Source organism: Dermacentor silvarum, chromosome 6, assembly GCF_013339745.2.
Source record: "Dermacentor silvarum isolate Dsil-2018 chromosome 6, BIME_Dsil_1.4, whole genome shotgun sequence".
In the NCBI taxonomy this organism is placed as follows: domain Eukaryota; kingdom Metazoa; phylum Arthropoda; class Arachnida; order Ixodida; family Ixodidae; genus Dermacentor; species Dermacentor silvarum.
The window spans coordinates 114,948,439-114,975,138 of NC_051159.1; the positions used below are offsets into that span (position 1 = coordinate 114,948,439).

At 49.3% G+C, this 26,700-nt stretch overlaps 1 protein-coding gene across 1 annotated transcript in view; it reads left to right on the top strand.

Annotated features, from left to right (window-relative positions):
• Positions 1 to 3,395, top strand: part of LOC119455141 (glutamate-gated chloride channel-like) — a 15,817-nt gene extending 12,422 nt beyond the window's left edge. The window contains exon 4 of the mRNA XM_049669382.1: positions 3,139 to 3,395. Coding sequence (XP_049525339.1) covers positions 3,139 to 3,333 — 195 coding nt within the window. The 3' untranslated portion in view covers positions 3,334 to 3,395. The remainder of the gene's footprint in view (positions 1 to 3,138) is intronic.
• Positions 3,396 to 26,700: the final 23,305 nt, after the last annotated feature.

A 26,700-nucleotide genomic window follows, 5' to 3' on the forward strand; every position in this document is an offset into this window, starting at 1 on the left:
CCATTTCTTGGCGCGAGACAAACCTTGTCGTGCTAGAATTCTCGAACGATGCTCCAGAATTCGACGTTATCAATTTTCAGATTCATAACTTCACAAGATTCCATCGAACGGGTGAGTGCTGCCTCACAATTTAACACTACACAAGCAAGCTCTGCCACCGTATGACGCATCGGTTAACAACATACGGCATTCTAAGTCAAAGCTGCGTGTGTCTTCTGCGAGACAGAAATATCACCGCATATCCACGAAGTGAATGATGATGAGTGGGCGAGCACCGGGGGATCACTCGGGCACGGCCGCTGGATAAATACGTTAGTTTTATACCGACATCTGGTACTAGCGTTAAGACTGGTTACACACTACGACGGGACGAACGGGTGCCGCTATAGGAGCTTCGCCCCTAAAACGCCGGAAGCGTTCTCCGGAAGCCGGAAGCTGGCTTCCGAACCGAAGCGGAACCGGAAGCGGAAGTCGGCTTCCGGTTATACTATACATATACATATATATGTATATATGGGTATACATACATATAGGGACACACAACGCCATCTATTGAGCAATTCATAAAACTAGACGTGGCTACCTACTACGACGGGGACGAACGAGTGCCGCTATAAGGAGCTTCGCCCCTAAAATTCAAGTTACAGGAAACGACTCCAATCAGTTTCTGTCAGCGACTAATCGGTTCAATCAGCGCTTCATGGTGAAAGGATTGAGCCATGAGCGCAGTGCACGCGATAATCTTCGGTTTTCTCTGGACATGACTCAAGACCAGAACGCCACAGATCTCTGTTAGACAAAGAGCTTCCGGCCGAATAAGCATCACAGCTAAAAACGTATTCTAAGGGCTAATGCGGGATTCTAGCGCCGTGAAGACGAGTAGTGTCTTCGAAAAGATCATGCGATGGGGATAAACAGTGGTACGTCATGGCTAGACGCACAGCTTAGTAGCGTGACTAAACACTATAGCTAATGATAAGGCGACGCAGACAAAGTGTCGCCTGTGTCGCCTTATCGTTTGCCTATCCTTCATTACGCCACGAAGCAGCATGTCGCTCTATGATGTCTTCGAATTTTTGATAGGACTCGCGCACGTGCAGGAAACTTTAGCAGCCTCAAGATGGAGTTCCTGCGGGAGCGGGACCCCGCTACTACCTGATCCACCTGTACCTGCCACTCACGCTAACCGTGCTCATGTCGTGGCACGCACTGTGGCTCAAGGTCGAGATCCCACAGGCCGCATGGTGCTCAGCGTCAACTGCCTGCTCACCATTGTGACTGTGTCCAACGGCGCCCGTGCACTCATACGCGGGGTCTCCTACCTGAAGGCCGCCGACGTATGGGTCACCGCGTGCATACTTTCGTGTACGGCGTCATCTTGGTCTCCGCCATGGTCAACTACATGGCCAGGCTTAAGCTCAGGGCACTCTGGCTCAGGAAGGTGGACCAAGCCTTCGCGGACGTAGCCACGTAAGCTTCAAGTTTCTTCATTCGTCTTATGCTCAGAGCTGCCGAAGCGCGGTCCCCTGTGTACCGTCTCGCAGTGACGGCAGCGCATAATTGTGCTTCCAGCACAACTTTTGAACTACACAGCTTTGACTAGCTTAAAACCTTTCGCTTACATACCTATCAAACGTTATTAAACAACACGAGAACCTGTTTCCCTCACTAGGTGAGATTACTGCGAACAGAGCGTGCACACGTGAGTGAGTGAGACCGAGCGAGCTCTTAAAGTTATATACCTGACATTTGCCACTCAGTTGACTAGTTATATCGTGACGGCTACGGAGATGTTTTTCATGCGAAGCTTGTATGCCTTGCAAGTGTAGGCGGTGGTGCTGGTGGTGGCGTCACGATAAAACCCGGATGCTCCCAGAGTAGAGCAGGTGCGGGAGAGCTGCGCCGGACCGGATCACGTGACGCGCGCGACCAATCAGGGTCGTTTGGTGTGTCTCGGGGAGGGTAAGGTAAGGAAAGGGGTTGGCGCGCTAAGATCAGTTTCGGCGTCCGGATGGGAAGGCCCCGCGTGGTGCGTTCCGCCGAAGAGCAGGATGCGTTTGACAACGGCGCCGCGAACTCACTCGGAAAAGGGCTCGCGGTCGACATGCGGATTCTAGCGTGAGCCACCGACCCTGACTTAAGGGCAAACCAAGCGAAACGCCTACGACAGCCTCCTCTTGGCCATAAGCTTCGATTACCCCCATTTTCCTCGACAGGGGAAGGGCCGGTGATCTTTTTTTCGAATATTTAGTCGAAAGGCCCTGTGAGTTCCATTGTTATTTTTCGTGCGTGTAGAAGATATGGGATACCTCTTACGGCGAAGCTGTATATAGCTAGGTTCTGACCAAAATGCGTGCGTCGACAGGTGTGTTTAAAAAGTCGCGTCGACAAAATTGAACCCACAGAAGCCTATGTATGTAAGCTCCTTAACATAAGTGGCAAAACCAATGATGAATGACCACTACGTCATAGTCTACCCAACAATTCACCAATTAAGGTGGATGAAGGAAGATTAAGTGGATTAAGGAGGACTACGGTGGATTAAAGTTGATTAAGGTCGATTAAGGTGCCTGAAGGAGGATGAAGGCAGATTAAGGTGGACAACAGATGATTAAGGTTGATTAAGGTGGATTAGGGTTCAATAAGGTGGATTAAGGTCGGCTAAGCTGGATGAAGGAGGATTAAGGTGGATTAAGTTCTACTAAGGTGAATAAAGGAGGATTAAGGTAGATTAAGGAGGACTACGGTGGATTAAAGTTGATTAAGGTCGATTAAGGTGTACTAGGGTTGATTAGGGTCGATTAAGGTGTAACAAAGATGATTAGGGTTGACTATATTATAAGGTGTATTAAGGTGGATGAAGGAGGATTAAGGTGGATGGGTGTCTTTGTCTTGATGCTGTAATTGCACATATATAGTCATACATATATTTAATTTCGTCATTTTATAAGAACACATAACAGCTTCGCTGGTCGTCCTTCTTCACAGAGTGGAAGGGCACTCAGTTTCTTTTTCTTTCTCTGATACCCAGAGTGCAAAAGTCGCTAATTTTATTCCTCATCGGCACAGTGCTTTTCATTCTCAAACATAACTTTTCTCGCATACTTTGTTAATCACTAGTGAACTGTGATGTCACAGGTGTTGATGCACGGAACGCCTTCGGACGACTTCCTGCTGAAAATGAACCGGGCCAACAAGCAGGAGCACCACAGGAACGTCAAGAGATCGGAGTCCGTCGAGAGGAACGCTCGCTATCTTTTCCCCGTCTGCTTCCTCTTCTTTAACATCGTGTACTGGCCATTCTACATGCTACGGGCGTATGCTTACTTCTGAAAGCGGAAGTTTTCGACCTGGGCAACATTCAATGGAAAGCTTGCTCAATAAACCATGTTCCTCCAACCCTATGTCTTGCTCAATATCCGACTTGTATGTGAAGCAAATGTTCTGACAAGGCAACTTTATGCCTTCAAATGGACCTCTCGTATAATAATGAACCTCTCGTATAACAAAATGAGCCTCATCCGCCTTAACATATTTGCCCATATACTCAAAAGAGCGAAATGTACGTGTACTCGCAGAATCCCCCTCCCCTCAAAGCACTAATATTTCAAATAAATATCTGCCGCCAGCCTTCACGTTGAACATATTTATGTATAATCAAGAAAACGGCCCCTACTGTCTACGTATATTTTTCTCCGCGTATTCTACGTATTTCTTATAGCATAAAACTTTGGCCAAACAATTTCGAATAAAAGGTTCTAGAAGAAGAAGAAGAACGTAAACTTTATTTTCAAATCAATCGGATTTGAATCCGGCGTCTTTTTAGTGGTTCTGGGAAACCATTCATTTTAACTAGTAGCGGCAGCAGCATCGGCGTCGCATGAGAATTACGTAGACGCTCGCATCTACACGAGGCACGAGCGGCTGGCACGCACCGGCACAGGCTAGCGTTCCGAGACAGATTAAAAAAAAATAATCACATCATATCACCCTACTGGCAAAAATGGTGGAATGCGAAAGCATCGCGGGAGGTGCGCATCGAGTTTCCGTTTCGTTTCACTTGGCAACGCAACCCAATGAAAGTTAGAGTGAGAGAATGTATTGAGAAGAGAGGAGACGTTTCTACGGGGTCGTTACGTCTTTATTTAGAGATCGTGCGTGATTCCTAGCGTCGGTGCGCGCGGTATCTTGAAGACGATGGCTTTGTGGTCGGTGAAGTGTAGCGTCAATGGGTCTTGCTGCAGGGGGTCGAGTTTGAAATTTGCGAAGACGAGGTCTATGCACGTTGCCCTAATGGGGGTGGGTTGCTTGTGATCTTGGGAAATGCATCGCAAAGAGTATACGTCCTTCATGTGCTGCACCAGCCAATCGGTTGTCAGTATGTCTACGTTGAAGTCCCCTGCGAGTATGAAGGGCGCGTGTCTGTAGGTCTTGGTGTACTCTACCATGCTCCTTGCGAGGTAAAGTTCGACGCTTTCTCTTGAGATGTTGGGTTTGAGATACAGCGTCATGATGACGATGCTGTTGTCACCGTGGAAGGATAGTCGGACGGCCGAGTGCTCTCCGTTGTGCCTTTGAGTGGTGACCGGTAGGTCTAGGTCCTTTGCGTTTGCGGTGAGAGTGCGTTTCACGTATACGACTACATGCGTTTCTCGTCGCTTCGGGATCGGGAGCGCGGATTTCGGGGTCGGCTGGATAACGCTGACGTTCCACTTCGGCGTGCCGAGCCTGTGTTGCTTCAGTAGATGTTTCCTGCCGACATTGACGTTTACGTTTGGCTTCCCTGGCCCGAAGTTGGGGGTCCGCTTGCCGACGCTGACGTTTACGTTCGGCTTCCTGAGCCTTCCTCTGCTCCGCGGCGGTGGTACTGCCGTTGACGTTGTTCATGGCGTTTCGCACATCGTTGCACAGAGAGAGAATGACGGAAGCACAGCGAACGCGCGCTTTATACTGCGCCGCGACACTTGCGCCGCCTACCAGCGTACCCTTAGAGAGAGAGGGAGAGAGTGAGAGAGTTATATTCAATGATTTGCTGCGCCGCACATGTGGCGGAGAGGAGGGAGGAGAGCGCACACATGCGTAGGAGAGGAGAATGAGGGAGAGTTGCGCATGCGCAGTATGGGTGCGGACGCCGCAGAACGGACACTGACCTGAGCATAAGATGTTCTCGCATCTAAAATGCTACGCTAAGAGATCGGGTGTCGGTTTTAGGGGCGAAGCTCCTTATAGCGGCACCCGTTCGTCCCCGTCGTCGTCGTCGTAGTAGTAGTGTGTAACCAGTCTGAGAAAAATGAGAAAAAAAATTCCGAAGTTGTGTCCGTAGCGCGGAATCGAACCAGGGACCCCTCGCTTCCGAGCGCGCGGCGTTAGCCCACTACGCCACGAAGCGGACATGGACACACGCACCACGATGGCAATAAATACCCAACATTAACGAAAGGCCGCGTTTCTAGCGCGTTTCTAACGCGTTTGTGCTAGCGCGTTACGGCCCGTGTAAGAAGCTGGTGTAAGACGCTGTGGCCTCTCCGCCTTACCTTCAACGCGTTTCGAACGCGCTGCCCAAAGCGGTGGCAAGTCAAGTTCAAGTCGAGGAGCGTTTATGAATACGGGGGGTATACTCTCTCAGCAGTCATGTGATGGCGTCGGCAAACGCGGTGCACGTTCCGGCATGTGTAAATGGCTGCGTAAGACGCTGTGGCCGCTCCCCCTTACTAGAGAGTACAGCACGTTTCTAACGCGTTTGTGCTAGCGTCCCCTTAAGCGGGAGATCCGATGATTCCCTCCGGAGCTTCGCCCACTCATCATCATTCACCCCGTGGATATGCTGTCATTTTTTTTCCTCTCCCGCGAGAGCCCTGCGACTTTACCGGTCTACGTGGTCGCTCGTCGCCACAAACTAAATAAATATAACCTCCTTAGATAGGGGGAGTCCCCGAGTGCTAGAGTCTAACAGCGTACGTAGTTCGAATTCCTCAACATGCCTTGCTATGTCGTACAGAAAGAAAGTAGTTGTGTACATCACAAACAAGAAAAGGTAACAATACATCTTGTGGGAGTTGCCCAGCAAATGCCATCTTCAAAAAGACAATACTTTCCGAATTACCATACAACCAGCGTCCTGGCATCTGGGAGGAGTGGACCACTCCCCCACGAAGATTTGAAAAACTATGGTGGCCGCTTCTGGTGCAGCACGTCAAGAACGTGCAGGGCCAGGAGGCATGAGCCTACCAGGAGGCCCGGACTTGGGCTTTAGTTCCTTCGGTGCTAATAAATGTTATTTCTCTCTAATGTTATTTCTCTTTCGTGGGAGGCCTAGGCCCAACCAACTAAACTGCTGGTTTAAATAAAAGTTTGTTCCTCCTCCTCTAACAATTTATCTGAACTACGTTTATTTCGGTACTATCCCACAAGTATATTAACTTTCAAAATTTTTAATAAATATATTAAAATATAATTTTAAAACACGAAGTCTTTCCTAGCGAATTCACACCACTTTTCCGTATATCGGGTATGTTTCTAGCTTCTTTCTTGGGCCGATCCCGGAAATCCTTACTTCGAAGAGCCTTACCTCAGGTGAAATTCGAACATGCTGATACCACATTCATTGCTGTCACCCTTATGGCGAAACTGTGATTTCTTAAATAAATAGTATAATTGTCCAACGGCCGAATTCGAGCAGGGGACACCTGGTAAAGAAGCTCGACACTGCAACCATTACGCCAAAGACGCTCTTCTCCAGCAAAGACGTGCCTCATAATCAGATCGCAAGTTTGGCATGTAAAACCGCAGAAATCATTCAAAATTCATTAACATGACATCATACGTCAAAATGTGTGCCGATCCCGTAAATAGTGCAGTCAAAAAATTTTAACAGTCCGACGCTCCTCCTATCCCCTCACGCGACGGTTGACGCGATAAAGTTCCGTGTGCAGTGACTCCGCCCCTATGTCACTCCCAACTCGCACAGGAAGATTTCGTATTCCATCGACTTGCAACTTTTTTTTTTTTTTTAGACCATACAGAATCTTTTTTCATCGCAGGTAGCGTAATTGTAGTCCCTGAACTGGTTTGCTGGAAGCGGTGAACTCGAACCAGAAACCGAAATGCATAATCGACTAATTAGCGAAGATCCCTCTAATTACCTTTCAAAAGGAGTTACTTTACAACCCATATTGCAATTTACGTGTTGCATCCGGTGAGTTTGTAAGGCATACTGACGATGGCACCAGTTTCGAGACATGCTGCCGTCATACTGCAGGAAAATACACTGTTGTTCCACTTACTTTATTTAAGAAGACGTCGTTTTATGCATCGAAGCACAAAAATAACTGGGACGGGAAAGCATATTTTGTCGCCAACTTCAGGAAATAATTACAAACTCTTATCCTCCGCAAAATTCGTTACAAGTATTGTCGCCTTGCGAACTCGCCGGTAATGTTTGGTAAATTGCAATATATATGCTGTAAAGCAATTAGTAAAACAGTATTAGTGAAATTTTGTTAATTATACGATTAAGCATTTCTATTCATCATGCAAGTTTCTCCGCCTCTTTCAATAGTCCAGCACAATGACTAGAATCACAATATCTGCCACTGGCGATTTGTAAAGATTTTGTATGATCTCAAAAAAAAAAAAAAAAACACGGCATACTTAACCACTCTTTAATAATAACGACTCACTAGAAAATACAAAGCCCCATACTTTCTGCTTGACTTTCGCGCAGTGAAATATCTATACGCCTTGGAAGCCTCTAGCGAAAGCCTCTCCGCGCGCGTTGGTGTGCTGTGCTGCTCAGCTCAGCCCCAGAAGATCAACTGTGAGCAGTCCAGCGGGCCGACGACGCCGCCAGAGTCCAAGGGCTCGTGGCAGACGCCTAGGCAGGGTGAAGCCAACCCTATTAACTTGCCGGACAAAAATAAAGTTTTTACCTACCTACCTTGGAATAAAACTGCAAGACATTTACAAATTTGCCTCATGATCGCATCGTGGTTTTGACACGTACAGCCCCACAATTTGATTTTCTTTAAGTGCAGCTTCTGCGACTGGATCTTGTCACGGGCGATCTCTAAAGCGACACTTGATTCACTATGCACAGTCGCATGTGCAGCTTCGTAGTGGGACCTACCTGGGCATACACAGCGAAATCTCCCTTCCCTTAAAGCATTTTCCCAAATAGACCTTGAGCCTTCATCTAATGATATTATCATTTCACTGTTTTGGGCTCGCCTTTGCCTGCACTAGCGTGAAGCGAGAATTTATTGAAGGCAAGCGATAACTGCTCCAACACACATTAGCTGGAATGCTCCCTGTGATGAAATCTACGATCCCGAAGCTCCTTTGTAAAATACTGTATATCAACGCGTTTTAAGGCCTCTAAATATCAACATGATGTTTTTTTTTTAGAAATCACATGGCTGATGTATACAGCGACGTGTTTACAGATGGTAATTCAATGTTCTAACATCCCCTCGACATTGAGTCAGCGCAACGATATGTTAGATAGCCTCGGCGACACAGACTGAATTTCATTTTTTTTATTGAATTAGGCACGTATGCCCTCAACATGGGACAAATAGAAGCGAGCAGTAGACGCCTCCTGACAAATACAGACACCCCTCCACAGGAACAAAAGAAACCTAAAGAACAGAAGACACTCCTCCCTCTGATATCCTTGAAACACTTATTACGGTGGCGGCGGCGCCTGCTTCCGGCCTTTATGTGTGCACTGACTGCTACGTCCGCTTCACAAAGCCGTGGAGCAGTTTGGTTGTTTGTTTGCTTGCTCATTTACAGCAAACGAGGGTCACGTGCATATAGGTAGTGAAGGGACGAGTACGACAGTGCAGCAGAGAATTACCTGGTGATGAAACGCTAATTCAAAGGATCCCCGCACTCCAGCTATAGAAGTTGCCATGGATCGTCAAAAGAGAGTTGCCAACAAGCTCATCGTAGCGCTATTTACGTTGACAGCCCCGAGACCTTCAAACGCAGGCTTCGGCGAGTAAGCGCACCGTAGTTCATTTTATGAGAAAAAATTGCATTATGTGTAAGTGACTGTAATGTGAACAAAGACAACCAGGTGTCTTGTGAAAGTGCAAAGCGACAGCGCCGGTGGTGCATACGAAAAGTTTCAACTACTTACTAAGAATGGGAGGCTTTCAAAATTATATCCTAAATAAATTGTAATCATAATATTATCCACACAACGATAAAATGAGCACAGAAAGGTAATTATATGCTCTTATTATACCAATTGCCCATTGACTACAGACATTATACAAAACGCAAGAACTTAAGGTTAATTTTCTCGCAGTAGGATCTTTTCCTAAATCTCGTCGTGGTGCGGTAATAAGGTTTCAAGCAGTTTTTTTTTTCAGCAAGGTTATTGCGGAAATCCTATTGATACCGCAGCAAGTCCCAAGCAAGAACATGAGCTTCATCGACGACATTCTGGCAGACTACGACAAAAGACTGTGGCCGACATACGGAACCGGTGAGTTTGTACAATGCACTGCAAGTTTTTCATTTCCTTCTGCTTCGTTGTATGTGATAATCGTTTTGTTTATTTGCTGTCAATGCGACACTTTATGCTTGCGTACACTTGTCAAGTAAACACGTGTTCTGAAAATGGTTCCTACAACGGTCAATTGACTACGGTCTTAGAAACAGTTTCCCAACAACGGTCACAATGGGTACGGTGCGCGCAGTGCATGATGAATGCGGGTTTAAGCGTTCTGTGCTGTCACCGCGGTAGTCACCCACCGCTGACCATCAATTATCCCATTGCGCTTCGCTCGTCAAGCAAGGATCATCGGCCACATACCGCTAGCCGTTTCTTTACCCTTTCTTAGCAGCCGTTACATTCGGCGAGACCAGGATGAAGGAAAACGCCGATCCCAAGCATTACAAGCAGAAATTTAAGAAATAACTCGCACTTTTTAGCAGCAGGCTTACACCCTGGCTTTTAATCAGAGTCATAGAATAGAACTTGCAAATGTCGGGTCAGGGATATGAACATATGTCCACATGTCTCCAACTGGACACGCTGGGCCATCTATCGGTACCACCTCGAAATCCGCGCGTGTCCTCCGAAATGTCATAGCCGGTGCGCTGAAAAGGGTGACATTCTCAGCGGCACATAGCCTGTCACCCAAGTTGACGGGAAAGAGGGCCATTGAAGAGCGGCGCGTACTGGTGTGTATTCGTGGCGCAGCTTGCGAAAACGTGCGACTGTCGTGCTGAGGAACCCGCGTGTTCGACTCTGCCAACCAGATAATCCTAAAGGTTTACTTTTTTTTATTGAATAGCCTAGAGAAAACGGTTCCAGAAATAGATACCGAAATTTTCATGAAGTATCCTATACGAATGCTACTCGAAGTAAAACTTCGCAAAAAGTGACAGCTCGCCCTAAGTGTGCTCGATTTTATTATTACATTCATTTCTCCGTAGGAGCTACTTCCTTTAGCACAGGACTCATTTACTTGACACGTTTTAGTCAACCCAGCGAAATTCAAGATTAATAAAGCTGGAATGTGAAATCACACTGGGCGTTGCAGATGAGCCAACAACGGTGGAAGTCGAGCTATGGGTCAACAGCTTCGGGCCGTTGGACAATTCCAACATGGTAAGTAGCGCTCCTCAAGGCATACAGGTAACACAATGTAACTAACACCTGCATTGTCGGCTGAAAAATATTTTGGTGCGGCTATAAAACAAATGATTCAGGACCTTAACGAGAAAGTGTACGAGTAGGGTTGAAGATGTTTAGCAGAAGACAACACTAATGTTCACCTTTCTGACAAGAGATCAAGAATTCAAGATCTACAGTCAGCCTCTAGAGCATGTACAGGTTTACGTTTATCTATAGGGCAATAACTCACAGCGAACCCTGATCATGTGAAGGAAACTTACAGAAGAATAAATGTAGGTTGGAGTGCGTACGGCAGGTATTACTCAATCCTGAATGGGAGTTTACCACTGTCATTGAAAAGAAAAGTGCAATCTGCCGGTGCTAACATGTGGAGAACAAATGTCGCAGTTTCACCCGAAAGGCGAAGCATCAATTGTGATAGCAAATTAGTAGATAGCTATACGGAGTAAGGATAGTAGTTTTATCAGCTGTATAAACTTGGACACATTCGCTTACTAACTTAATTAACAAGCATGATGTCAGCACGCACAAGCAAACATGGATAGATCACACTCGATGACCGCACACAGCCGCTGTGAAAACGCTGGCGTGAGCGAGCGCGCCAGCAGCAGCCAGCGAAGATTCGTGCGGTCTATCGCTTCAACGGAAACTGAGCGTCGAAAGCACAACGCATACAAAGGTAGGAGCCGTGTTGCAGATCACTTTCAAGATACGATGCGCGCGACCGCCCGCCGTCGCGAAAAGTACAAATTGCTCACAGAGCAGAAACCGGACGGCCTCCCTCCCGCGCTGCCTTCCCGTTTTCCTGCTTTCGCCTGCGAGATTCCAGTTGCCCTTGGGCCCGGTCGCAAGATAGGAATTTGGTGCCGCAGCTAAGCGTCGCTTCCCCTCCCTCCCTACCACCCCCCACCCGGCCTTTCACGCCACGGAAGACGTAGCGTTTGCTCTCCGCCGTGCGTTCGCTCCCCGTGAAAGCGCGCATCCCTCGCGCCCTTTCACTCACACATACAGCGTCCGGAGCGCGGCCACGATTTCATCGCCGTTGACGTCATACGGAACCTCACGGCGACGGCGACGACGACGCCGACGGCAGAAATCCGCTTTGGAGTGTCCATATAATTGCTATCGCAATAAAAAAACATGGAGAAACAAACATTTGCCACAGGTTAATCACATATCTGCCCCAGAAAACGTTCGAAGACCACTCAACATATTTCAAATTAGTACCAATTCATTCTTTCTGCCAGGACCGTATGACACGTCCACTGTCCAAGAGAGACAGAGAAAGGAGAGGAAAGGCAGGGAGGTCAACGAGATAGCTCAGCGTCCGGTTTGCTACCCTATACTAGGGGTAGGAAAAGGGGGATAGAAAGAGGAAAAGAGGGAGAGAGTGAGTACTGAGTACTGAGTACACGTGGGACGATGTACAGGGAGACTATAAGCGGTCTCATAAACTGGTGCACTTCAAGTAGTGTACTAGTGCCCGAATCGCTTTTTGTGCCATTAACGGGTTTAGCCACGGTCCGAGTATCTTTGACTCAGAGAACGGTCTCGAGTCCAGTCATTTTAAAGTTGTCGTGAGAGAGAGGAATTGTACGTCGTAGCGAGGATAGGTACGCAATAGGTGCTAGATGGTTTCCTCGCACATCCAGGAGCCGCACATCGGGCTCTCGGCCATTCCCATAGGATATGAGCAAGCGTTCGTGAAAGCCACTCCCAGCCACAAGCGGCACAGCAAGGTTGTTTTGCTGCGGGAGAGGCCAGATGGCAGTTGTAGCCGTAGAAAGGGGTCCAACTGTCCAAAAGCGCTGGGATTCCAAGCGGATGGGAGCTTTAACTTGTCAGCAGTAAAGATAAGCAAGATACATTTAGAGTATTGATGGGAAAGAAGCAGGGCAGAGATGAAGCCGGTGTGGGTATACAGGCATAGATAGGTAAATGTATACAATTTATAGATATGTGTTGTAACAAACACAATTAATATAAAGTACAAATGGGTAAAATACTCGACTGCTATGCATGTGGCAAACCTCATTAGCTAGGCTAGGCTAATGCACAAAGTAGGCTAGGCGACTTCTTGTCGCCACCTCTTTTCGAGAGAGATGTCATTAGAAATCGTCACTCGGCCTCATCAGCATCATGATCGCCGCCTTGCCTAACAGTTGTCAGTTCGTCGTCGAAGTTCGACGCGCGTCTATTATCGAGACGCCCAATTTCATCTTGCCAGTTTACCAAAACTTCGCTTACACCGAGTGCCACAGTGTGAGAGATCGGCCTAAAGTTTTTACAGCGAAGCTTATAATTGAAGTGGGTTTTGCAACGGTTTTCGTCAGGGAGCCTACATGCATTTGTTCTTTTAAAGCCTGACTAACTAACAACGCCCTCATCACCGGCGTCCCGTTTTAACAGCGAAGCTGTTCTAGCTAACCGTAAAAAGTGGCGCCTGCTGTCACAAAACCTCTCCGAGCTATAACGTCAATGCATTGTCTAGCAACCACCTTGCGCAGCGGCGTGTGCCTCACCTCCTCTCCGTGCCGTGCACATGTTGCCTTGACATGGGACGTTAAGGAGAGGGAAGTAGAGCATGCGCGCGGCGCGCACAATGCTCAGGAGAGAGAAAGAGAAAATGAAAACGAGATAGAAATTGTAGCAGCAACCACGAGACAACGAGCAGAGCTGCTGCCGTCGCCGCCCGCGTTGGCCCGCGTAGCCTAGCCGCGCATGCGCCGAAGCAGTAGCGATGACGTCACCTCGTGTTGCCTAGTTACCGCAGCGCAGGTGCACGCTCGCTTCGCCCGCCACAGACACGGCTCCTGCCTGCGTTTGTGGCATGCCAGGACTGTAGATATTATATTGTAGATATTGCATGTGGTACAAAAAAAGAAAACGCTTTGTTCCAATTAAGGTGGAAGCGTTTTCTTATCCTAAGCGTCACAACTAGCAGGTATGCTTTTAACAGTGAAGCTGTTCTAGCTAACCGTAAAAAGTGGCGCATCCTGTCGCCAAACCTCGCCGAGCTATGGCGTCACTGCGTTGGCTAGCAACCAGTTCGCGGAGCGGCGTGTGCCTCGCCTCCTCTCCGTGCCGTGCACATGTTGCCTTCAAATGGGACGTTAAGGAGAGGGAGGAGGAGGTGTTTATTATACATAAGGAAGAGACGCTTAATTCTGCAGCCCATAAGGGAGCACGGCGCAGAGGACAGGGGAGCATGCGCGTGGCGCGCAAGGCTCGGGAAAGGGAAAGAGAAAGTGAGAGCGAGATAGAGAAATAAATTGTAGCAGCACCAACGAGGCAACGCGCAGAGCTGCTGCCGACGCCGCCCGCGTTGCCTAGCCGCGCATGCGCCGAAGCAGTAGCGATGACGTCACCTCGCGTTGCCTAGTAGCATCACCTCACCTCGCGTTGCCTAGTAGCGAAGCGCGCTCGCTTCGCCTGTCACGGACACTGCTCCTACCTGCCTGCGTTTGTGGCATGCCAGGAACGCTGTCGCTCGTAGGCGCTGACGCGTCCAGCGCTAGTCACGCGAAATGTCGCGAAAGGAAAGGTACCTCCGAAAATGATCGCTCGAGAATACCTTCCCTGCATGCGTAGTTAAGTTAAACCAAGTTAATACCTTGCAGCAACCAAGTTAATACCTAGCAGTAGCAGCCAGTAAGACTTGAGGATTGACACTCGCTGTGCCTAAAGGCTTGCACGACCGAGTGCAAGCTTGCCCGCTTTTTATTGCGATAGCAATTATATGGACACTCCAAAGCAGATTTCTGCCGTCGGCGTCGCCGTCGCCGTTGCCGTCGCCGTCGCCGTGAGGTTCCGTATGACGTCAATGGAGATGAAATCGTCGCCGCGCGCCGCCGAACGCTATATGTGCGAGTGAAAGGGCGCGAGGGACGCGCGCTTTCACGGGGAGTGAACGCACGGCGGAGAACAAACGCGCGTTCTGTTCCGTGCTCCCTTAAGGGCTGCAGAAGTAGGCGTCTCTTTCCTCCTTTGCAATCACCATATATGTAGAGCAAACGCGCCTTCTTCTGACGCACGAAAGGCCGCGGGGGGGGGGGGGGGGGGGGGCAGGGAAGGGAGGCGACGTTTAGCTGCGGCACCAAGTGCCTATTTATATCTGAGGCTCCGGCAACAGTCACCAACGCCGCACGCATTTTGTGCGAACGCGGGCAAAACGCCGACGGCGTCGACAACAGTGCTGTGTGCTGCCGGTGCTGCTGCATGTCCAAGTTTGTACAGCGGATAAAACTACTATCCTTGCTCCGTATAGCTCTCTACTAAGTTGCTATCGCAATTGATGCTTCGCCTTTCGGGTGAAACTGCGACAATTTTTAGCTGCGTTTTTTATTGCGATAGCAATTATATGGACACTCAAAAGCAGATTTCTGCCGTCGGCGTCGCCGTCGCCGTCGCCGTGAGGTTCCGTATGACGTCAATGGAGATGAAATCGTCGCCGCGCGCCGAACGCTGTATGTGCGAGTGAAAGGGCGCGAGGGGCGCGCGCTTTCACGGGGAGTGAACGCACGGCGGAGAAAAAACGCGCGTTCTGCGCCGTGCTCCCTTAGGGGCTGCAGAAGTAGGCGTCTCTTTCCTCCTTTACAATCACCATATATAGCCGCGTTTACATGAACGCGACAACTGGCGCATCGCATCGCATCACATTAATTTTCTAGTGCATCGCATCCATGTAAACGGGGATAATGCGCTAGGAAAGCGCGTCGCATTAATGCGTCAGGCTGGGGTGGATTGAGACGCGTAAGTCGACTTTCGCAATGCATGTAAACGCGATTACAGCGCATTAGGAATTATAGGAAATACAATTTGCTGTGGATCTGCTGGGCGCTCGCCGAGCTGCTTCGTGGCGTGACGCCGGAAGCGTCTGCAAGCGCTGCTTTGCGTTCAATGTGCGTGTGCCGCCACCAGCGCACCAGGGGTGATGCGCTACATGTAAACGCTAGCGCATCGCATTACACGTGATGCGCTAGGAAATGTGATGCGCTACTGTCGCATTCATGTAAACGCTGCTTATGTAGAGCAAACGCGCCTTCTTCCGATGCGCGAGAGGCCATGGGGGAGGGGGGGGGAGGGGGAGGGAAGGGAGGCGACGTTTAGCTGCGGCACCAAGTGCCTATTTATATCAGAGGCTCCGGCAACAGTCACCAACGCCGCACGCATTTTGAGCGAACGCGGGCAAAACACCGACGGCGTCGACAACAGTTCTGCGTGTTGCCGGTGCTGCTGCATGTCCAAGTTTATACAGCTGATTAAGCTAATATCATTACTCCGTATAACTCTCTACAAATTTGCTATCGCAATTGATGCTTCGCCTTTCAGGTGAAACTGCGACAACTTTTTTTAGGAGAAACCGGCGAGCAAACTCTTCTTTCCTGGCGTACGCCAGCACCGTGCCAGAGACGAGAAGGATCGGATGACGGCAGCGTGAATCAGGCCTTATAACAGGAGGTGACACAAAATTTTTGTCCATGCTTTCTTGCACTGTCAGTTAGCCGCCGACTTCCTAATGACAGTACGGCACCTGCATTTCTCGAAACTGCAACAAATAGTAACTATAACGTCCTTTAATGTCACAAATTCAAAAAGGGCACCGAAATTCTTGGCGTATACGGTTTGTTTACAGAGCATGCCTGTACGTCACGAAAATGGGGAGTGGCGTCACGTGGTGTGTGTGGGTTCATGCAGTAGTCGAACAGCAGCATTGTGATCGCCTTGCCGGAATCATTAGACGACGGGATGACAGGCGAGAGAACCCGCCGTGGTTGCTTAGTGGTCATGGTGTTGGCCTTAACTGTTAAGCACGAGGTCGCGGGATCAAATCCCGGCCACAGAAGCCCCATTTAGATAGGGGCGATATGCGAAAACACTCGTGTACTTAGATTTAGGCCACGTTAAAGAACCCCAGGTGGTCCAAATTATTCTGGTTTCCCCCACTACTGCGTGCCTCTTAATCAGATCGGGGTTTTGGCACGTAAAACCCGATAATTTCAACAGGCGAGAGAATGTGGGGAAAGCGTAGGGCGCTGCACGCTGAGAAGGGCAGAGTGAAAGAGAAAAGAATGACTTTATGAGCAAGTATTCTGTTCATCCAGAGCAAGTATTCTGTAAGTTTTCACCTAGTGGACTATCCATTTCGTCTGTTGCTGAAGTGGTGATTGGCTGGGCTGTCGTACGAGCGAGAACGAAGCAGGCGCCACCCAGCCAGTCTCCTTCTCCTTCGTACTGCCCCGGCCAATCAGCGGCGGTTGAAATGGACACTTGGTGAACATCTGGTCGCATGCGCGAGTATGCGTTGGATATAACGGATCATATAGAAGTACTGTAAGCTTTATTATTATTTATTTATTATTAGACATCCGAAGGGTATCCAATACCCTTATATGACTTCGCCGTCTTAGATGTACGAGTTTCTTGGATTGGCCACATGGATTAACCCGCTTACGGGATAAAGCACATTGTAGCTTGGTTAACATCACTGATCTGGCTGGATTGACAGCGTACCTAATGCACGCGAGGCAGTGGAATTCGCGCCCGCGACGTAGCGGGTGCCGCGGCATTTGTCTAGAAAGCACTCACATGCAAGTCTACGCCCTGTTTTGAACGCTGTAAAACAGCGCTTGAGCGCGTGTACAAGAAGGCTCCATAGATTCATCGTTTTCCGTGTTTCTACTGAGCGAATTTAGCGTTGGCAGAGCAGCGTACGTCACCAGAGCTGCCAGCTCCGAGCACTCCTCTCTTCCTTGCCATCTCTACCATCTTTCCATCCCTTCTCCACCTTCCCTACACTGCGGACCGATGGGCGATCACTTTCGGAGGTACTTTCACTTATGCGAGATTTCACGAGACTATGGGCCCATTCACACTTGCGACTAGGCTAGGTCGTGCGACCAAGTTAGTCGCAAAGCGACCAGTCGCAATTAGTGGCAAATGGTCGCTTTTCTCGAAAGGTGACGCTATCGTTCCAGTCGCTCGCAGCTCGATTTTAACGCGAGAGCGTTGAGGGCCCCGTGTCGCAGAAAATCCGGCATCGGCAACCGGCGTGCGATGTCGACGGGTGGCGGAGAAAATCATCCCCAACCATGCAGGCCCTCCGAATATATTTAGGTATATGCATATGCCATGCCTTCATATATGACGTGCGGTATAAGCGGGTTATATTGCCACACCATTCTATCACTAATGTTGCTCATACCTTGTCTCACATTCTTGAAAAAGCTATTCCTCGGAATTTTGAGAATGACAATCCACAAACAAATGTCATGAAACAAAGCACCCACAGCGCATGCCTTTTATGTTAAATCTTCTCCGACTGAAATATTGAAAGTGCGAAACAAACATGGGAACCTGAAAAAAAAATGATGCAATTTCTTTGGCGTGGTTGTGCACTATCTCCGGATCGGCACACGCAAGAGGCTGCGTTTCTACCAGAAAGCTCGCCTATGTGCATAGCATTCGCCGCCAGTGTTTGCCAGTAGCCATTATGGTTGCATAAGCTGCAGTCGTCGGGAACCGTGAGAAGCAGTCAGGGATCTTTGACTGCTATCGCGTTCCACTCTTAAATGCGAAGCTTAAGCTTCCTCACATTTTTCAGTCGCGTGACCGCAGTCGCAGAACAGATGAACCAATCAGATGGGAAGGAATAGGACGTCCGTATATGCTGACGCTTACTTTACGCGGCGAGGACATCGCAAGCAGACGTGAATGGCACATCGCGAGACATTTCGGTTTAGCGACTCGTCGGTCGCATTTGTCAGTGTGAACATAGTTCATCTTGAGTAGCTTTCTGGTCGCCAGCCGCAATCGGTCGCGGGACGTCGTCTAGTAGTAAGTGTGAATGCGCCCTATAACGCTGTACGCGTTTAGGCGTCTACGGGCTGCAGCGTTCCGGCACTGTGCCAGCTGCCAGCGCTGGTGGCAGACATTTGCCGGAACGCTGTCGCAGGCAGACAACGACGCGTCCGACGCTGGTGTCGGGAAATTTCGAGAGCAAGGTGAAATATCCATGACAGTGATCGCCCAAGAATACAGCCCTAGGTGTCAGCCGCGCGCAAGAGCAGCGCCAGGCAGTTACGGTGCGGTCAGCACATTGGGTCAGCAGTAGCTAGTCTTAGGTTGACGTACGCAGAAGCTTTGCGCATGACAACGTGAGAGTTATACGTGCGCCGCGCGCCGCATTCGGGGGACGTTTATAGTTTCGCGTACGCAACAGCCAGTTGATGTAGGCCTAGGAAAACGGTTAGACCGTTGCTTCCGCATGTCTACTGGCACCTTCTGCCGCATACATGAACGCTACTCCGGCCAAGTTCGTTCAAGATGAGCCAGAATCGGAGCCATCGCGTGATTCTCGCACTTCGCGAACTGCGCGTTCGTGCTAGCTTGGGCTGCGTTCTCTGTCTGGTAGCTCGCAGAGCCCGTCACGTACGTGGGGCACGCGACGCAAGGGCACAGATTTCAATGTGCGTACGTGAGACGCGATGGACCTTCTTGCGTTCGGCGCATGCGCACTTCCATCTCCCTAGATCCTCACGCACGTAGCACTTCTACGTACGTGAAACAAACTGTCTATCTTTCCTCTTCTCTATCAAGCATTCTGTGTCTCGTTCTCTGGGATTGGCACGCAACGCGAAGGATTTTAACGCTATTTAAGGGCCCCGTGTCGCAGAAAATCCGGCGTCGGTGTCGACTTCGGCGTTAAGCATCGGCGTCTGGCGGAAATAATCATGCCGAACCACATCATTCCGAACCACCCCGACCGCACAGGCCCTCCGCGTGGCGCAAGGACGTTATTGCGCCTTGTGGCGTTAGGCGAGTTCAGTAATGGACGAAGGCTGAACAAGTGAAAAACCAAAATGTTGAATGAAGTTACAGGAAGATGACCTGCAAAGTTGCACTACTAAACATAACCGAGAGATCACTCAGTAATGAAAACACAGAAAATATAGCTATGCTAAACAACATATTGATTGCCTACGATATTAACGAGACAGCGTTAAGGGTCCCGTGTGGCTGAAAATCCGGCGTCGGCGTTAACCATGCATCGGCGTCTAGCGGAAATAATCATGACGAACCACATCATCCCGAACCACCCCGACCACACAGGCTCTCCGCGTGGCGCAAGGCGTTAGTGAACAAAAATTTCTCAAAGTAAAATCTGTCAGAAAAATTGTAAAGTACGACTTCACCACAACCTATAGACGTGATAGCGTCGGATTGTAATTTGAATATACGAGAAAAAGCCTGATAAGCAGCCAGGGATCTTTGAATGCTATCTCGTTCATCTCTTAAAGGCGAAGCTTAAGCATCCTCAAATGCTGATGGCGTTTCGCTGTACTTTGGTTCTAGGCAACACTGAGCGGAATGCTGAAAACCGAGCCTTCCTAAATTTTGGACACGCGCGCAGCCTCGGGGCAACAGCAAACAATTGTTAAAATAATAAGAAAAGGCCATAGGGCCTTCATATTTTGATATAAGATGGCCTAAAATGTTCCCGTAAAATGTCTTCTCATCAATGCATTTGTGTTTAAAAGTGAAGCCGACTTTAAGAGAGAATCAGTGTAAGCTTGATCTCTGTAAGCTGACTTTCCCACGTTTACTCTTGCAGTGAAGCCTACTCATAAAGGAAAAGAATGGCTGCTGCTTAGCTCAGCTAACTCTGGATATGCAAAGCGAAAGCTTGGTTTAGGCTGGTTAGGTCTTGGTTTCACTTGGTTAACCTTTGATTAGCTTAACCAACGTTGTGGTCCCGCTTCCGGCGTTTTGCGACCCGAACTGCTCGCTCTTTCTCAGTCTCCGACGCTAGCTCCCGCTCCCGCGCACCGCTCTCATCCATAGCCAAGCTCACACTGACTAGGCGATCGCGGCGCTCCTCTTAACGCCACCCCCCATTCAGCGTTTTCCCTGCGTTTTCTGGCAATTGGCACCCAGCGTCGAGTCACGTGGTCACGTGGCGACCCAGCTGAGTAGAGCGCATGCACCAAGCCGGCGGCGGAGCTCGGCCAACGCCACCTATAATATATAGATATATAGATAGCAATATAAAATATAGATAGCACAGGCCTACGCACTCTGATCCATGACGTCATGCTACCTGGCCCGAAATTTCCATCGCCAAACCTGGCGTGGCGAAAGCAGTAACGTCGAAATCATCACTGCTTACTCGGCAGCATCCTCATTAGATTCTATGGCAGTCGGGCCAGGTAGCATGACGTCATGGATCGGAGTGGACATGTCTTGAGCTATCTAGGTGGCGTTGGCTCGGCGCGGTGAGTCACGTGATGCGCTGCCAAGGATACGGCGCAGCTGCGGTCAAATGAAGGTCAAATATCTGGTGACGGCGAAACTCGGCTCGACGTCCTTAGTAAAGCTTTCGCTTTAAAATGTGATGCGAATGGAGCCCGATAACGCTATCGCGTTCCACTCTTAAAGGTGAAGCTTAAGCGTTTTTTCCAATTTTTTCTTTGGAATCTATTAGTAGCAAACATTGCTGAAGCACACTTTCAGGTTTTACCTTGCGTTCGTAGATATTAGCTTAAAAGGTATGAAGGAAGCCTAATCAATTTTGTAGTCGGATCTTTTAGTTTAGGCTACCAACAATGCTTAACATATAAGTAAACAAAATGTGCAGTTTAACCAGAGCAAGCACGAAGGCTTTTCAAGCAAGCGCACTTAGTAGCGCCTAGAGTTTATTCGGTCCAACGACAACAGTCTAGGCCACAGCAAAGGCGAAAGCACTCAGAAGCTTTGCAACAGCAGGTCATACTCTCCACTTCAACCATGCTTGATGAAAAAAAAAAGATAGACATCAAAACTAGAGCATATACATACGCATGCATTGTACTACGATCAGCTATAATTCCCCGCAATGCGGTGAATAGAACCGCAACGGTAGTTAATATATATTTATGGGGAAAACAAGCCGCCGCCTGTAAGAAAAGAATTACTTCAATTACCTAGAGACAGGGGAGGAATAAGCCTCCAAAACGCCGAAGCAAAGCCGCGTATACTAGCCATTAAAACAACATCAAGCATGGTTGAAGTCGAGAGTATGACGGAAGCCCGTCTGGTCGCGATGGTGCATACTTAAAAGGAAGGGATGCATCGAGACACCGACCAAAAAGAACGTTGAAATATATTTAAAAATACATTAACGTTTCGGCTCCCTAACGGGAGCCTTGTTCACAATGAAACACGCGGCAGAGCTTGCGCCCTTTTTATGTGCGGCTCAGGACATGACCAAGGCATTTGGCATACATGGACGGCAGATTTCCTTCGTTGCGATTAAGAGTGTGCTCCATGGTTTGGATGATTAAGGATTCAAGATACAGACGCGCAGAATGATTTCGTTCCCTGGCGACCACGCGAGATTTGTCCCAGTTAATCGTGTGTGACGTAGTTGTGCAGTGTTCGGCTAGGGCATTCGACGCAACGTGTCGTTTTTGGACGTCATTCCTGCGCTGTTGAAGTCTTTTCTTGAAGTTGCCGGTTTCTCCGACGTAGACATAGCGACAGTCCGCACACGGAATGACGTACACCACACCTGGAAACTTGTCCTTTTACAAAGGGTCTTTTACACGCACGAGCTCATGCCTGAGTTTCCGGGAGGGAACGTGCGCAGCCTGCACGTCATATGAGCGCAGAACTCGTGCAAGGGTCTCGCGTACGCCTGGGACGTAAGATATCGCAGCCCGTTTTTTTTTTTTTTTCGGGGGGGGGGGGGGGGGGGGGGGTTCTGGGTGGGTGGGTACTGCACGAGCCAGCTGGCGCCCTACTGAGTCAATAAAGTGTTCAGGGTAACCACAAGCCGTCAATTCACACCGCACACATGCATTGTCCGCCATGCAGTCTTCCGCTGCAGGGTACACATTTTTCGCCCGACGAAGAAGAGAGCCGACAACAGACCTCTTTTGCGAAGCAGGATGCACCGATGTGTAGTTGAGGTAGCGACCAGTGTGAGTCTGCTTCCTAAGCACTTTGAACAATAAATTTTGTCCTTCGCGTTGCACAAGGGTGTCCAAGAATGGTAGCTGGCCTTCAGATTCCACTTCTACGGTGAACTTAATTGATGTGTTCATGCTGTTCAGGTGCGCCGTGAAAAGGTCAAGATTCTGTCGTTGCAAAACACTGAAACAGCCGTCGACGTACCTGAAGAAGACCTTCGGTGTCGGTGTAAACGAGGACAGCGCCCTAGCTTCGATAGCCTCCATTGTTAAGTTAGCAACTGTGACCGAAATCGACGCCTCCGTTGCCGCTCCGTGGACTTGCCGATAAATGTTTTTTTTGGAACGTGAAGTATGTGTTTGAAAGGCAAAACCTTAGTAGCCTAGCTAGATCAGCACCTCGATGGGGGATCTGTCAGGCAACGTCGGGTCCTTGTCGAGGGCGGTGACGCAAACGTCCACGGCCATGTCTATCGGTACGCTCGTAAACAATGACACCACGTCAAAAGAAACTAAAACTTCGTCGAGGTCGACTCTTGTCCCTTTAACCTTTTCAATGAAGTCGTACGTGTTGCGTATATGGGTAGCACTTTTGCCAATTAACCAGTGGCGATATCGCTCTATGAAGAAAATTTGACAGCTTGTGGAGCGGAGAACGTGCTGAGAACGGTTAGAGTGCTGAGAACGAGCGGAGTCCACTATGGGGCGTAGGGGAACATCGGGATTGTGTACCTTCGGCAGGCCATATATATAGCTGGAGCTGATCCGTTGTGGCAGAGTAATCTGTAGTACAGCTGCTTGTGTTGCGGCGGAACCATGCGGAATATGTCGGCCAGCAGTTTTTGCAGGTCCCGGACGACTAACGGCCGGCTTAAACAGCTCCGCTGTTAAAAATTACTTTGATAACGGCCATGTTCTCCTCGCCATTTCTGGGTGTTCTGGCAGTGCTACGGAAGAGCTGCAAAGCTGTATTACAGGAATGAGCGGGTATGGTGGCGATTACCTCCGTTTGTTGTCGCCATGGAAACGCGCTTAAGCCCACATTATTGCTTATCCGCTGTTCTGATGACCTTTGTAAGACTTCCGGAGTGCCCTCAAACGACCAGTGGAATGTGCCATGAAATTCGGCGAGGTTGAGCTAGCTGGTGCTACATTGTCGATTCTTTCCCAGCGTATTTGACGTGCACGAGCAAAAGAATGGACACGCACAACGCCCGGTGTTGTTCATGTTTAACGCACTGGGAAGCATCGATAACGCCATGAAACGTCAAAGGCGATAAGTCCGACCACAACCGACCACCGCGAATACAGGCGAGTGAGCCAAAGAAAACTATTCACTTTAAAAAGGCTTTGCCGGTACTATATGTTGAGAGGCTCTCGTGTCATGCGTGCACAATTCGCAGGACTACACGGTGAACCTGTACCTACGCGAGTCCTGGTTGGACCCACGCCTTAGTCTTCTGCAGCACGGCGTAAACGAGACGTTCGTGATCAATGGCGGAGACATCGCCAGCCAGCTGTGGAAGCCCGACCTCATATTCGTCAACGTAAAGGCGGCCCGGGTGCAGGAGATCACCGTGCCCACCAGTCTCGTCAGTATATTCCCCGATGGCCGTGTCCTCTACAGCCTACGGTGAGCACATGCAAGCTTGCACGTCGAGATTTCATTGTTTCAAATCGGGGCCACTCAACAAACTCAAAATCAACTTCCTTGCTCGCCGCGCATTCTCAGCGTCACTGCAAGCTCCCGGACAAATTTTGTGACGTTGAGAGAGGGCGATGATACACACAAGAAAAAAAATTCTGGCAGCTTCACACTAGTGGTGCGAAAACTGGGAAAACAGCGAAGCTGGCGCAGGCCCGGATTGTTTTGGCGACGCTTCTGGTTGTAAACACGCTTATTATCGGCTATGCGGGCTCGCAACTCTGGATCTTCTGCGAATCGCCGACGTTTCGCCGTCGCTTCGGCGGCGCGATACTCGGGATCGGACCGAAGTCGTCTCACTCGCTCTCGAGTAGCCGCCCGGCGCCTTTCGCGACGCGCTTCCTCTTCTTCGGGAATAACGCACATCTTCGGCCGCCCCATCTTCTCGGCGATGTGCTCGGCGCGCGGGGCTTTTTTTTTTTTTTTTAACAGCGGAGCTGTTCAAGCTCTTGGTTAGGCTGCGTAGTGCGAACAGAAAACTGCGCCTGGCGATGACGTCACCGCGCATTGCGTAACAACGCCGCGCACAGCTGGTGCGAGGCGTTGCTAGGCGGCGCACGTGACGACATCGCTCGGCGAGGTTACCACCCTCTCCCAGGTTAGAGTGCGGCACTATAGACGGTTTCATCTAGCGCCACCGCGCTCTGGCAACGCTGTGCGCCGGCATCCGGCGCCCTTAGGAAACTTCCGGTAGCCGTTCCTTTTGCTCGTTTTTGCTGGTATTTGTTCGCTCACGCGCTCGTCCTGCGCATATTCTGTGTTATTTTTCGGGTATATCGATATAAGTGCGACTTGTGGCATTCAGTGTGTTGCGTGACGGCGAGTAGCTCTTGGAGCATCGACTGTTTTCATTACGTTTACTCGTCAATGGTGTTTTTCAAATCTGGGAGCCAGATTTGCTCTGCTCACTTCCTCCGAGGTACGTTACTACGTGGAGTAGCCGGACTGCTATAATGCTGAATAATAAAAGTGCTACTGCGCGATTGTTCTGGCCGTATGTCGTGTAACTCACGCGAGGTCAGCTCGACTCTCGCCCCGAGTTTGCCCGCTCATCCAGTTTGTTGCCTCGGCGTGGATAGCCATGCTACGAACGTGAGTTAAAATTATTGTTTAGGGGGTGCCATGCTGCCGCCGTTTTATTTTAATGTTTTTCGTATCGGGCACAAGTGCACTTCTGCAGCTTTACTACCTCGGTATATGTGCGCATTGGTTTATCATGATTAACGTCCCAACGCGACTCAGGTTATGACGGACGCCGCAGTGGAGGGCTCCGGATAATTTCGACCACCTGTGGTTCTTTAACGTGCACTGACATCGTACAGTACGCGGACCTCTAGCATTTCGGCTCGATCGAAATGCGACAGCCGGGACCCAAACGGCGTCTTTTGGGTCAGCAACCGGGCACCGTAGTCGCTGAGCCACCGCGGCGGCATGTGAGCATTCGTATCGGTATCACAGAGCAGAATCGCAGAAAAGTTATCGATTTCCGTGCATGTATGTAGGAAGTTTCGGGAACATTCTAAAAGCATTTACGAATTAACAGAGGCCAATTATGGATCTCGTGCCCAACACTACAGGTTTCATTTTGTTAGAAGTGTGGTAAATTCGTGAGCATTTAAGTTAGTCCCATTTCAGTCGACCTAGGCTCCTTGCACTAAATGACTTTTGAGAATGTACAGTTATTTGTGAATGCATATTGAAAAGCAGAAACAAGGCATATGACGCAGAAAACATGTGCATGTACACATGCACAGCTTACCACTTCATCCTCCATCTTGCAGCAATAAAAGTGCCATTGCGAAATGCAAAAACGTCCGTGTGCTTGCGTTGTAGTGCGCGTTAAAGAACCCCAGGTGGTCAAAATTAATCCGGAACCCTCCACTACGGCGAGCCTCATAATCAGAACTGGTTTTGGCACGTAAAACCCCAGAAAGAAAAAAAAAGTGCCCAATAAAGTTTTTCTAGTTTTCGGCAGTCCCATTAGCTAGCTGCCTTGAAGACAATTAACAATCTGCGTTCATTGCATGTCCTCACTAAAATGCTCGGCTTGTTGCTCTGGGGTTGTAACTAAGGGAAGGTGTTTGGAACCCGGCGAAAACGAAAATCGCACGACATCATCGTCCAGCGGATCGGGCAGCTCTCTGCTCTGCCTCTAAACATCAGCTTTTGGCGATACCGATCTTTTGCTTCAGTACTAAGCGCCTTAAAGTAGTCGCTCGTCATCTCGACAATATTCACGATGTAGAATCAGCTCATCACAGATGCCACCAAGCAGTGCAAACATCGACACGCCGGCCTCACGTCGCGCATGCCTTCAAACAACATAGCCGGAAGAGAGAGAGGTTTATTGAAGAAAGGCAGAGAGGTCGGCTTGAGCGTTAGTTTGCTCTGGCCTG